At 44.3% G+C, this 14,369-nt stretch overlaps 1 protein-coding gene across 1 annotated transcript in view; it reads right to left on the bottom strand.

Moving 5' to 3' along the window:
- The window catches only part of MYBPC3 (myosin binding protein C3), a 156,483-nt gene that overhangs the window by 107,913 nt on the left and 34,201 nt on the right, over positions 1–14,369 (bottom strand). The window contains exons 2-6 of the mRNA XM_075927458.1: positions 13,843–14,109; positions 10,470–10,577; positions 9,429–9,515; positions 9,130–9,278; positions 1,704–1,821 (exon numbers count right to left, since the gene is read on the bottom strand). Of these exons, the coding sequence (XP_075783573.1) occupies positions 1,704–1,821; positions 9,130–9,278; positions 9,429–9,515; positions 10,470–10,577; positions 13,843–14,109 (729 nt within the window). The remainder of the gene's footprint in view (positions 1–1,703; positions 1,822–9,129; positions 9,279–9,428; positions 9,516–10,469; positions 10,578–13,842; positions 14,110–14,369) is intronic.

Raw genomic sequence — 14,369 nt, 5'->3', positions numbered from 1 at the left:
TTTATTTACCCTCTCATCTTTAAGGCTTTAGAGTGTACACTGAGAGGAGTGACACATACATCCCTACCACCCTGCCAGGGAAAGGTGACATGCACATGTTCATGTATACTCCTCTCACACAAGGGGTTGACTGACTGACTTGACCCTCCTGGCCCTGTGCTCTCTGCTGCCCTCTTTGCCTGGCTGGCCCCAAGATGGTACTTGGCATTGCATTTTTCTGAGGCAACGTGTGGAGGAGGCATGCAGGGTCACCCCCCTAATTTTTGCAATGGTTCACACCAGAATGTGGCCAGCATCAGCCTTTCAGCACTGTGAAGGAAGGAAAAGATGGGAACTGCTTCCAGCTGCAGAGTGGAAGGAGGGGGAAGGGATACCTGGCTGTTGTCTTTGCAAAGCTCTCTTCTCTCCCCTCTCCCCATCTTGAATCATCTTGTCCCTTCCAACACTTCCAGGCACCTACTGGCCACCTTTGGCTACAGTGCAGGCAGGAAGGGATTATGCCCTAAAATGTGAACCAGGAACAGGGAATCTGACTACAGGGACTTCAAGAAACAGGGACAGAGAAGTAGCTCCGCTAAGGAGGGTGCTTAAAGACCAGAGCACCCTCTTGATCCTTGGGAGCAGTATTTGGAGGTGGGAGTAGGGCAAATGAAGAGTGGTAAATTCCTGCCCCAGAGACTGCTGTGGAGCCCACAGGATTGGGGCATAAATAAGCTGGAAATCCCCCTCGTCACTCCAGAATTTAGCTAAGAGGCTTCTCCATGTCAATGCTGTATGAGGCTTTTGCAAATGTTTGGCTCCTCCTGGCCAGCACCCGGGACTGGCAGATGTTGGGCTTTCCTGGAGCACTGGCCCAGGCAGAGGCAGCAGGGGAGTAGATTACAAAGATTGTCGAGCCCTGCTGGTAGCCAAGAAGGCTAATGGCATTTTAGGGTGCATTAGGAGGAGCATTGCCAGCAGATCTAGGGAAGTTGTTATTCCCCTTTATTTGGCACTGGTGAGGCCACATCTGGTGTATTGCATCCAGTTCGGGGGCCCCCACTATAGAAAGGATGTGGATGCCTTGGAGAGGGCAACCAAAATTATTAGGGGGCTGGAGCACATGATCTAAAAGGAGAGGCTGACGGATTTGGGCTTATTTAGTCTGGAGAAGAGAAGAGAGGATTTAATAACAGCCTTCAACTTCCTGAAGGGGGTTCCAAAGAGGATGGAGAGAGGCTGTTCCCAGTAGTGATGGATGGCAGAACAAGGAGTAATGGTCTCAAATTATAGTGGGGGAGGTCTAGGTTGGATATTAGGAAAAACGATTTCACTAGGAGGGTGGTGAAGCACTGGAATGGGTGACCTAGGGAGGTGGTGAAATCTCCATCCCTGGAGGATTTTAAGTCCCAGCTTGACAATCTCCTGGCTGGGATGATTTCGTTGTGGTTGGTCCTGCTTTGGGTAGGGGGCTGGACTTGATGACCTCCTGAAGTCTCTTCCAACCCTAGGTTTCTATGATTCTAGGGCCTACCAGTACTGATGGTGATGAGGGAGATGAGTCAGAAAATATGGGACAATTTGCCTGTATTTAAGAGAAAGTTAGGATACCTGCAAGAGGGCTTAAATATGGAACTGTTCCTTTAAAAACAGGACATTTAGTCACCTTAGATAAAACCTAACCAGACAACATATTTTCTCTAATGTTAAAAATATAATCTTACCATTGACAATCAGGTTGAAGTTACAGCTATCAAATTTGTCCTTGGTAGACACCTCACATCTATACCCCCCTGCATAAGTCATTTTTGCTTGGATAATGTGCATTTCAAAGATGTAAACCTAAAAAACAGATCAGTCCATCAAGTGAGGAAGTTAGAAAGTGAAAGGATAACAGATGCAGGGAAACAAATATAACATACTAGAACACTAAACAGTAATAAACAAAGATTTGTTCCCTGTATGTGCAACTCTCTCTCTCTCTCTCTCTCTCAGGGTATGTCTACACTGCAATCCTCTTTCGAGAGAGGAATGCAAATGCAGGTGAGCGAAATAGCAAATGAAGTGCGGATTTGAATTTCCCGTGCTTCATTTGCATAATCGCATCCGGCTGCTTTTTTGAAATACCCTATTTCGAAAAAAGAAACTCTGTCTAGACACGTAATATGTGTTTCAACCAGAAAGGACACTCTCTCAATGACTTAACCACCTGCATTCAGCTACAAAGACCTTTTACATCTGCACTTGAAAGGGAATCCTCTGAACTGTCATTCATGTTAAAATTCGACACTCTCCGGGAGGGAATGAACAAAGACCCAAACTATCTTACAGGCGTAAGCAAGAGCTAATGGAGCAGTTCCATAAACTCAGTCTTCAGAAGGTTTGGTGTTTCCGATGGGCAAATCTATACTATTCCATCCAGTAGAGGGCACTGGAGATGCATATACATAGCAAGTATATTGCAAACCATAACACTGTCTTGATCCCTGTAGGGAGAGGAGGAGACGCAACCCAGCTTCTTTGTGATCAAGGTGTCTGTCTCCAGGTAGAGAATTTGCATTATAGATTCATTTTAAGTGGTAATGTTTGTTTGTTGAGCCCTTTGTGTTGATTTATCCATTCTAATAAAGTAGTTATTTTCAGGGCTAATATATGGATGCCTACTTGTCTTAATATTAATGTGAGGAAAATTACACAATAAAATCATGGAAATTGCTATACTAGATAAATCCAATGATCCGTCATCTAATGCATGATCCTATCTCCGATAGTGACCAATACCAGTTTCCTGAGAGCCAGATGTAACTTCAGTAGGCAGTTACAGATTAATCTAATCTAATCTAATCTGTTCTAGTTTTTCAAAGGGACATTATTAAGGGTGCAAGAGCACACTATTCCATTGCATGAAAAAGATAGGAAGTATGGCAAGAGACCTTAGTGGCTAAATCAGGAAATCTTGAATGATTTAAAAATCAAAAAAGTGAAAACTAGGTAAAAGTACAAAGGATTAATATAAACAAGTAACACAACTCTGCAGTGGCAAAATTAGAAAGGTGAAGGCACAAAATTAGCTCAATTTAGCTAGAGACATAAAGGGTAACAAGAAAACATTCTACCAATATATTAGAAGCAAGAGTAAGACCTATGATAGGGTAGGCTTATTGCTCAATGAAGAGGGAAAAACAGTGACAGAAAATGTGGAAATGATAGAGCTGCTTAACGACTTCTTTGTTTCAGTTTTCACCACCAAGAAGGATGGTGGGATTGGGTGTTTATAATAGTATGTGCTGGTGAAACAGAGGTTGGTAGGTTCAGAAGTTAAAATAGGAAAAAAATAAGTTAAAAATTACTTAGAAAAGTTAATGTCTTCATGTCATTGGGCCTGATGAAATTTTTCATAGAATACTCAAGGAGCTGATTGAGGAGCTATCTGAGTCATTTCTATCATCTTTGAAAAATCATAAAGGATGGGGGAGATTTTAGAAGACTGGAAAAGGACAAGTATTGTGCACATCTACAAAAAGGGAAACTACAGAGCAGTCACCTTAAATTCTGTACCAGGAAAGATAATGGATCAAATAATTAAGGAATTCATCTGCAAACATCTGGAAATAATAAGGTGATAAACTACAGTCAGCATGGATTTATAAAGAACAAATCACATCAAACCAACCTGACAGCTTTCTTTCATAGGATAACAAACCTTGTGGATAAGGGGGAAGCTGTAGATATGTTATACCTAGATTTTAGTAAAGCATTTGATGCAGTCTCGCATCACCTTCTTATTGATAAACTAGGGAAATACAACATAGAGGAGCCACTATAAGGTGCGTGCATAACTAGTTGGATAACAATTATCAGAGAGTAGTTATTAATGGTTCACAGTCATGCTGGAAAGGAATAACAAGTGGGGTTCTGCAGGGATCAATTTTGGGACTGATTCAGTTCAATATTTTCATGAATGATTTAGATACTGGCATAGAGAGTACGCTTACAAAGTTTGCAGGTGACACCAAGCTATGAGGGGTCGCAAAAGCTTTGGAGGATAGGGTTATAATTCAAAATGATCTGGACAAACTGGAGAAATGGTCTGAGGTAAAGAGGATGAAGTTAAGTAAGGGCAAAGGAAAAGTACTCCACTTATGGAGGAACATTTTCACACATTCAAAATGGGAAATGACTGGAGTACTGCAGAAAGGTATCTAGGGAGCCATAATGACCACAAGCTAAAGATGAATCAGCAGTGTGACATTGTTGCAAAAAAACCAAACATTCTGGGATGCATTAACAGGAGTGTTTTAAGCAAGCCATGAGAAGTCATTCTTCCACTCTACTCTGCACTGGAGTACTGTGTCCAGTTCTGGGCACCACATTTCAGGAATGATGTGGGAAATTTTTACTCGTGCTTTTATTAATGTTTGAGTCTGTATGTGTGTGTTCCTCCTCTCTATATGTTTTTAGCTGGTTATGTCCCTCTGAGGTCTCATATTTTAAATTCTCATATTTTAAATTTTTATATATATTTCTATTTTTTTTGTTTGTTCTTGTAAGCCATCTTGAATATTTTAAATAGAAAGGCGGGGTAAAAATATTTAAATAAATAAATTGGAGAAGGTCAAGAGAAGAGCAACAAAAATGATTCAAGGTCTAGAAAATGTGATCAACGAGGGAAGACTGAAAGAACTGGATTTGTTTCGTTTGGGAAAGAGAAGACTGAGAGGGAACATGATAACAGTTTTTAAGTACCTAAAAAGTTGTTACAAGGAGGAGGCAGAAAATTTTTTCTCCTCAACCTCTGATGATAGGACAAGAAGCAACTAGCTTAAATTGCAGCACGGGAGGTTTAAGTTGGACATTAGGAAACCTTTCTAACTGTCAGGATGGTTAAGCACTAGAATAAATTGCCTTGGTAGGTTTTGGAATCACCATCACTGTAGATATTTAAGATCAGGTTAAATAAACATCTGTCAGGTATCTAGACAGAGCTTGGTGCAGGGAATTGAACTTGACCTCTTGAGATCACTGCCAGTTTTAGTATTCTGTGATTCTAATGAGGTTTTCACCCTACACCACTCCTGAGGGATTAAAATGGCCATGAAGGGGCTAATTAACCTGTTAGACTGCACCTGGAGGAAACTAAGGCTTGATTGACAAAAGGGATGTGAACACCTAATCGACTATCCAATAAACAAATGCTTATCGGATAGTTGACATGCTAGTTGACTAGTCACTTCCCCCTCCCTCCCGCTGTCTCTATCAGAAAGAGGCAGCAAGGGGTGGGGGAAGAGAAGGGGATGCTCCCAACTGGCCCCGGGCTGCATACGGCGTTTCAAAGCGGCAGCCCTGAGTAGAGCCAGGGGTCAGCTGAGGACTCCCCCGCTGATCCCAGGCTCTGTGTGGTGCTGCCATTTGAAATGCATGGAGTCTGACGCCTGGTTCCCCACGGCATTTCAAAGCGGCAGCGCCACATGGAGCCTGGGGTTAACTGGGGATTCTGAGTCCCTAGATGACCCTGGGCTCCCTGCAGCGCTGCTGCTTTGAAATGCAGGGAGCATGGGGTTAGCGGGGGACTGCTTGAATTCCCTGCTGGCACCATGCTCCCCGCAGCGCTTTCACCTTTGAAGTGTAGCAACGGCCTTGGGACTGTTGCTATACTTCAAAAGCTATGGCTTGTCAACTAATCAAATAGTCGATGCAAATTGCTTAGACTGTTCAATTAGCCAGTTAATCTAAATTTAACATCCCTAATTGACAAGTATTAATTGAAGATGAGACCAGTGTGCCCTCCTAACTGTGGGGCAGCACAGCTTCACAGGTAATTAATCAGCCCTAATCAGATGGCCAGCTCTGTGCATGGAGCCCTGAGTCTCTGACTGGGCGGGGCTAATTAATCACCTGTGAAGCTGTGCTGCCCCACAGTTTAGAGTGAACACTGGATGCGATCCATAGACAGAAGCAGATGAGGCTTACATAAAGCTGAAAGTGGAATGCATTAAGAGCTGCACTGTGCAGTCTGTAATCACTGTCTTGGCCTAGTGAGGCGAGAAGGATGAAAACTGGGGCAAGGAAGAAGAAATAGAAGCCCTGAGATCTTGACCTTGAGGGATCCCTTTATTCAAAAGGGAGGTAGAGAAGAAAGCTTGTAGATGACAAAGTAGGAAAAAGCCAAGGGAAACAACAGTGCAGACCATGCCTGCTATTTACGGAGTCCCCTGGCTGGAATCTGGAGTAGCAGGTGGGCTTGGTTTTCCCCAATGGAAAAGTAGCATAGTATTGAATTGAAAGACAGTTTGGAATGGCACTTGCACACATAATCAGGTGATTTTTTTTTCTAGCAGCGGAAAATTGTACAATGACTTGGCTGGAGCACCAAGCCATGAAGAGGAAGGTCCAAGCCACAGAGGAAGTGTTGCGACTCCTAGAGAGGAAGAGGGCCTTTGGTATAAGGAAGCAACAAGGAGAGAACACCCTAAATTAAGAGACAGACAGACAGACCACGGAGACAGTGAGTGATAAAAGGGGATGTCAGTCCTTGCAGAGCTTATTCATAGAACTGAAAGGAACCTCAGGAGGTCATTAAGTCTAGTCACCTGTACTAATGGCAGGACCAACCACCATCTAGACCAGGGGTGGGCAATAAAAAAACAAGAGCTGCAGTCGTCCAATACCTGCAGAAGTGCAGCTAAATGTAGAGGTGGGGGCCCTCCAGGGACTAACCCTGCACACTCGATCTGGCCTGCAGGCCGGAATTTGCCCACCCCTGATTTAGACCATTTATAACAGGTGTTTGTCTAACCTGCTCTTAAAAATCTCCACTGATGTAGATTCCTCAACCTTCCTAGGCAATTTATTCCAGTGCTTAACCACCCTGACAGGAAGTTTTTCCTAATATCAAACCTAACCTTCCTTTGCTGCAATATAATCCAGTTTTTAACTTTTCTCCCTCCTCCATGTAACAACCTTTTAGGTACTTGAAAGCTGTTATGTTCCCTCTCAGTCTCCTCTTTTTCAAACTAAACCCAGTTCTTTCTATCTTCCCTTATAAGTCATGTTTTCTAGACCTTTAATAATTTTTGTTGCTCTTCTTTGGACTTTCTTCTGTTTGTCCACATTATTTCTGAAATGTGGTACCTAGAACTGGATACAATGCTCCAGTTGAGGCCTAATCAGCACAAAGTAGAGCAGAAGAATTACTACTCATATTTTTGCTTACAAAACTCCTGCTAAGACATCTCAGAATGATGTTTGCTTTTTTGCAACACCGTCACATTGTTGACTCATTTAACTTTTGATCCACTCTGACCCTCAAATTTCTTTCCACTGTACTCCTTCCTACGAAGTCATTTCCTATTTTTTGTGTGTATAACTGATTGTTCCTTCATTTAATTTCATCCTCACACCAAATCATTTTGAATTATAATCCTGTCCATGGCATTTGCAACTCCTCATAGCTTGATATCATCCGCAAACTTAATAAGCATATTCTCTATGCCATTATCTAAATCACGGCCATAAGTGGCATGCAGGCTGATTTTGAATGGCACACGGTGGGGCTACATCATGGGCGGTTGCCCCATGTACTGCGGCTGGAGCTGGGTCGCAGTGAGGCTGTCCCTGCTGAGGCAACCTCACCATGGCCCCAGTTCTGGCACTGTGGTAGCTACACAGCCCGGCTGGCAGTGCAGTGTGCTGGGTGGCTGCTCTGGGGCTGGCCAGGCCATGTGGCAGAGCAGAGCTGCTCCAGGGCCGGGGCTGTTCTGGGGATGACTAGGATACATGGGGAAGCAGGGGGCCCCCGAGCCAGCTGCCAGGGGCAGGGCTGGACTTGGACTGGTGTGCAGTGGCTGTGGGGAATAGGAGGGCTCGCTCTGGGGTGCTGTTTTCCTGCTTTGGAGGAGAGTGGGGTGTGTGTGTGCAGTGCTGCCTTTGAGCCTCTTGGCCACCTTCACCTGGGAATCCTGTCCCCACCTCCTCCAGCCTGGTACTCTCCTCCCTGTTGTGCAGCCCCAGCCCTGCAGCTATGGCGCTCCCTGCTCTGCTCGCCTCCCTTTCTGCCTCACAGCCCCCACTGCAGGCGGGCTAAAGAAGGTGCCGAAGTCATGCCCAGCTGCTAGCAATGCAGCCTCTGGGCCCCCAATAGAGAGTGAGTGCTGTTTGGGCTGCAGGTCCAGAGCTGGGTGGCACTGGGGGCAGCTGAAGGGAGAGGAAAATGCATGGGGGGTTCCCCTGCTTCAAAGCCCCATTGGTCCCTGGATCCCTGGCAGGAAGGCGAGGGCGTCATGGAACAGACCCCCACGGGACCCTGCCCCCAGAAGAACTGACACTTTGGAGTCACCCACCTGCCCACTCCTGCCTTGCCCATTTCCCTGAACTCCCTGCCCCTGAGTTATGACCCCAGACCATGCTGGTGATCCAGCATCGTGCTCCCCGCAAGATTGGAGCCAGCACTGGCTTCCTGCAGCAGGAGGATGTCCCAAGGCTTCATGCTACATCTAGGTTCTGGGGAAATACGCATGTGCTGTTCCTCCTGCCCCACAGAAAAAGCCGGGCAGAGCCCAGGACAGGAGACCAAGCGGGGAGCGCAGTGGAAAGAGTGCCCCCACCTCCCAGCACAGCGGCATGGCCCAGGGCAAGAGGGTTAAATCTTGGCATGTCACTTCGGAAAGGTTGCTGACCCCTGTTGATGAAGATATTGAACAGAATCAGTCCCAAAATTGATTCCTGCAGAACCCCACTTGTTATGACATTGAACCATTGATAAACTACTCTCTGAGAAAGGTTATCCAACCAGTTATGCACCCACCTTTCAATAGCTCCATCTAGTTGTATTTCCCTAGTTTGTTAATGAGAAGGTCATGCAAGAGTGTATCAAATGCCTTACTAAAATCAGGATATACCACATCTAATGGTGCCTCCAATCCACAAGGTGTATTTGACATGGTTTGTTCTTGAAAAATCTATGTTGACTATTACTTATCACCTTATCTTCTAAGTGTTTGAAAATTGAGCCCTTAATTATTTGCTCCGTTATCTTCCCTCAGACACTTCACTAGACTAAATATATGCTGAACCTTTCCTCAAATCTTTGTCTTCTAAATGTTTGATCATTTCATAGGAGAGAAATGGAGAGCTCTGCTTTCTGGCTTCTACCTTGTTGTTTCGATCATAGCTGTCATGCAACTGGAGATGTTTCCCCACTTTGCTTCCCAGATCCATCCACTTTCCTTTGAACCATTTCACTGATGGTTTCTTCAGCATGCTAGCACCTGCCACTTTGCAAGTGAATGTGATGTTTCCACCTTGAAAAGGAGACAGGTTAAGATAAGACTGTGAGTGGTGTTTAGTATTTCTCTTAGATTGTTGCTATTGTAGTAATATATAGAGAGACAGAGATAGTATCCAGGTGTAGTGTTTGTTAGCAGATTACAAAAATCAAGTCTTTTACTCACCAACAGCGACTTCTCCATCCTGAGGCCGTGTCACAAAGAGACCAATAGGGTCCAGAGGCACCTCTGTTTGAGCCTCAGGAGCTGGAACTGAAACAGATCTGGATTTATTAACTTTCTCCTAACCTGCATAGTGAATCTTTTACATAATTTCATTGTTCCCTCAATATTTTCCTGCACTCAGATATTTCCTGTTTTGGTGCCTTATTCCCACTTCACTTGTCTTATCACTTATATTCTTCCTCCTGGTACTTTTTTCCCAACTATCAATGTTAGGATTCCTTCTTTCAATGGCTATGTCTAGACTACAGGGTTTTTCCAAGATACCAGAGGTATCCCGGAAAAACTCCACCGCGTCCAGGGAACATGTCTGCTCTTCCGCTTTCTTTTTTTGCGGAAGAGCAGACACGCTCTTTCAGAAACTCTGTCTTCCTTCTCCCACAAGGAAGAAGGGCTCTTCCAAAAGAGGGGTTTTTTTTCCAAAATTTGGCCCAGTGCAGATGGGCCAAATTTCAAAAAAGCCTCTTCCGAAAAAACAAACAGAAAAAGGTATGCAAATTGAGGAGCGCATTTTTTTCTGATAAAGCCCCATAATGTAGACATAGCCAATGAGTCAACAAGGGCAGTGGTTCTCAGCCAGGGTACATGTACTCCTGAAGGTACACAGGCATCTTCCAGAAGCTACATCAACTCATATAGATGTTTCCCTAGTTTTACAACAAGCTAGATAAAAAACAATAGATTTCTGTATAAACTAAAATTTTATACAGACAGTGACTTGTTTACATAGCTCTATATATCATATACTGAAATGTAAGTATAATATTTATATTCCAGTTGATTTATTCTTAGATGGTAAATGAGAAAAATCAATTTTCAGTTATAATGAATTGACACTGATTTGTGTTTTATATCTCATTTTATAAGCAAGTAGTTTTTAAATGAGGTGAAACTTGGACTGCACAAAACAAATCAGACTCCTACAAAGGGTGCAATAGTCTATAAAGGTTGAGGGGGGTGTCACTGAACTAGGATCTTTTTTACCTTCAGAATTCCTGCTGCATTCTGCTGGTGGTGTCTCTGCTGGTGTAGGTGAGTTTGAGACAGCTGGGGCAGAAGCAGCTTCAGTAGGAAGGACTACCTCAGACTTTTCTGGAAAAAAAAAGAAAGCCAGGCTACAGAAAGCCATGTATTTCTGGGATATACTTGAATTGTGCAGAGGAATATCTCTTCAGTGAGCCTTAAGAAATGCACAGAAAATTGGTTATTGTGTTATGGAGCTTAGAAGATGCACTGCTTTGGAAGGTGCTAGCCTTATAGAACTTCTAAGTAGATAAGAATAGTCTATCTTTATCAATCTTTGAGCTTAAGATAGTAAATTTTCTAATAATAAAAAATGGACCACCATAGCCCCATCACTTCCACCAGGTCCTGGCCCCCACTCACAATATTCCCCCTCCTTTGGTGGCTTGCTGTCCCCCACCCTCATTCACTTTCACTGGATGTGGACAGAGAGTTGGTGTTCATGAGGGATTGAGGGCTCTTACTGGGGTACAGGCTCCAGAGTGGGGCCAGAAGTGAGGGGTTCACAGCCTGGGAGGAGGCTCTTGGCTCACACAGGAAGTTGGAATGTACCAGAGGAGTGAGGACTCCAGCTGTGGATGTGGGCTCTGGAGTGGGGTGGGGGATGAAGGGTTCGGGAGGGGGATCTGGGCTAGACCAGAGGGTTGGGGTGTGAGGGCTCCAGCTGGAGGTGCAGGCTCTGAGCTGGAGATGAGTGGCTTGGGGTGCAGGAAGGGACTGGGGGAGGCACAGGGCTGGGGCTAGAGGTTGGAGCCTGGGCTTACCTTGGGCACCTCTCAGTCAGTGGCAAAGTAGGGCTTAAGACAGGTTCTGTGCCTGTCCTAGCTCCATGCTGCACCCCAGAAGTGGCATGACCAGCAGGTCTAGCTCCTAGGTGGGATTGGGAGCTCTATGTGCTACTCTCACCCACAGGCACCACCCTCAAAGCTCCCATTGGCTGTAGTTCCTGGGCAATGGAAGTGCTGAGCCGGTGCTCAGGTCAGGGCAATGCATAGAGCTCCCATACCCAGTGGCTTAGGAGCTGGACCTGCTGGCTGCTTCTGGGGCATAGTGCAGAACCAGGACAGGCAGGGACTAGGTACCTTACCCCTGCAGCACTGCCAGCTGGACTTCCAACAGTCTGGTCGGTGGTGCTAACTGGAGCTGCAAGGATCCTTTTTCAACTGGGTGTTCTGGTCAAAAAACAGACAACTTGCAACCTTATTTGAGAACCCTTTTCTCTCTCTCAAAAGAGATGTTTGAGTTTTTAAATGCCATAATTTTCATGTATCAAATTTTAGATAGTTATGAAGAGATTTTCTACCGTTTGTTTGGCTTTGGTGGTGTACATAGAAATAGCTGTGATGAAAAATGTAACTATGAATATCTGGTTTAGATCTATATGTATCTAAAGTTTGAAATGTTATAACTATTTGTATATTAGTGGACTCTGAAAAATGAGGTGACTGCCTCAAAATTGAAAAAAGGAGTCATTTAAACTCCTTCAGACTCCTCCACTCTTGAGAAGTTATATATCTAACTTTATAGAAAACTAAATCTGTGTCTTGAGGGAAAGTGATGTGATATTTAGTTTTATTTTAATACTTAACAGAGGACCAGATTCTGCCATCTTTACTCAGATAGGATAGCAGCATAAGAACTATTATCTAAAGAGAGTTAAATCCCATTTTAATTGAAACTCTCCACATCTCTAATTATGGAATCACTAGTGATACCTCCATGCTTATATAAAAAAGGTTCATCTTGAAACATCAACACAGAGTTTACATAGAAAACAACTTCTCTGCACAATAGCATATTTGATATTACTGTCAGCTCTCTTCATCCATCAAAAGAACCTTTCCCCTGATAAAGATCCATTTCAGTCTTCTGGAATACTGTAGTATGTTCTATCTAATTGTAAAGACATCAGGAAATTTCAGTTAATTTAATATGTAGCTGCTTACCTCCTAAGAGGCTAGCTCACAGTACCAAAAAGAAAGGAAAAGGTGAATGGGAAGACAGGACTCTGAGACTGACAGTCCCCAGGAACAATGGGGAGAGGCCACTGCTCCAGGTCATCTTGGTTGATAGGGCACAGGTAGGCTAATGAAGGAATCAGGAGGCTGGGAAGTCCTATCTTTCATGTGAGCTGGATTTGTTTGCGTCACACTGAGTGGGACCAAGCTAAGGAGAGAGCAAAGGCTCTAAGCTGAGCTAGAGAGCAGAGCTGTGCCAGTCAGAGAAAATTGTAGAAACAGCCCCAAGAGCTGCAGTAACAAAGCCAGAAAACAGATCTTGTGCTGGGAGGTGAGGAGCAGTCCAGAGAGCTGGAGGCAAAGTGGCAGAGAATGGAGTTGGAGCTGGGTGCAGTGAGCTGTTAGGGAAAATGAGGGGGGACCCTAGGTAGAAGCCCAGTGCAAGGAGGCACTACCAGCCAAGAGGCTTTGCAGGCCTGACTGGGGGGGGAGGGACGGACGGAGATCATAACCCTGAGTGGGGAAGGGCTGATGCTAGAAAGGAAGGCCTTGCCACCTAGAGTCTGAAGGTATGTGGCCACCGCCAGAGCAAGTGTCTGTCCCTGCAGCGCAGCCAGAACCTCAGAAAAAGGCCTGGATTTGTGAGGAACAGACTGAGAACTTCCCTTACATTCAAGAGTACTGTTTGTGATGTCCCCATGCCACAGGGTTATGTGTTTTCCTTTAACTTTTCACATTTTGTCCTTATTATTTTTTTAAATTGTTGCTGTTTAATAAACTGTATTTGCTTTGAATTGTATGTAATGATTAGTGGGCCAGGGAAGTGTCCAAGGAGAGAACACCCTGGAGTGGGATCACTTTAGCCTCTACCCTAAGTTACCACAATAAGACTGGGAGTCAAGCTGCCCAGGAATCCTTGACCCAGCATTGTTAGGGTTATGAGAACCCTGCCACAAAGGAGACTGGAAGGGGAGCCTTTGAGGTCAGGAAGGTGGGTAAAGATCCTTTTCCTAGCCCATTTCACCACAGTGGTGTAGAAGCCAGGAAAGTTCCACACAACAGCAGGACCATTCCTCCACTTACACTGGGAAAAGACAAGGTGGAATCTTGCTATGCTTGGTGTTTTTTTTTCTTAAAGTCCCAGATCCTACAGTCATGTGAGAATCTCATTTTTTATTTTAAAAACACCTAGTAAGTTTCTAGACCGGATGTGGGGGGGAAACTTAACAATGTGAAAAACAAAGATTCAGGCACCAGAGATCAAATAAAAATAACTCCCTTATTTATTAAAATCTCATCTTATGAGTCTAGTTCGTGATTTGTGAATGCTTGGGTTGGGTTCTGAATAAGCAATAGTAGTTTAGGAAATACCATACCTGGCTCTTTGACCTTGAGGTCAAATTTGACCTTGGAACTTCCTGCAATTATAGCATATGTTGCATCATCCTCTCTTCCAGTATTATTGATAGACAGCGAATGCTTGTTCCCCTCAGCCTTGATGATATACTTCTCGCTTTCAATCAGTTCTGATCCAGCTCGCTGCCACTTAACCTTGATGCCAGTCTTCTCAGTCTCTGCTTCAAACACAGCTGTGTCTCCTGCCATCACCTCTGTTGTCTTTGGCTTCTTGGTGAAAGCAGAAGCTAAAAGGAGAGTGGGATCACACATTTACATTTTCTTGTAATTAGACTTTGTGTCTACAACAGCTTTTGTCTGCCTTCTATCCTTCCGCCACAATCTACCTTCCATCTTCCTCTGCAAGATGTAAATATAATAGTCTCTATGACTGTGTAATAGCATTATTTAACAGGACAGTTTAATTGAGGTATCCTCCAATCTTCTCCATATTGTCATGAAATAGTATTTAATGGATTGAAAACTGTTTCCAAACTAGGAACTGTAC

The sequence above is a fragment of the Pelodiscus sinensis genome, chromosome 4 (genome assembly GCF_049634645.1).
Source record: "Pelodiscus sinensis isolate JC-2024 chromosome 4, ASM4963464v1, whole genome shotgun sequence".
NCBI lineage: Eukaryota > Metazoa > Chordata > Testudines > Trionychidae > Pelodiscus > Pelodiscus sinensis.
This window is presented reverse-complemented; position numbering and strand designations above follow the sequence as displayed.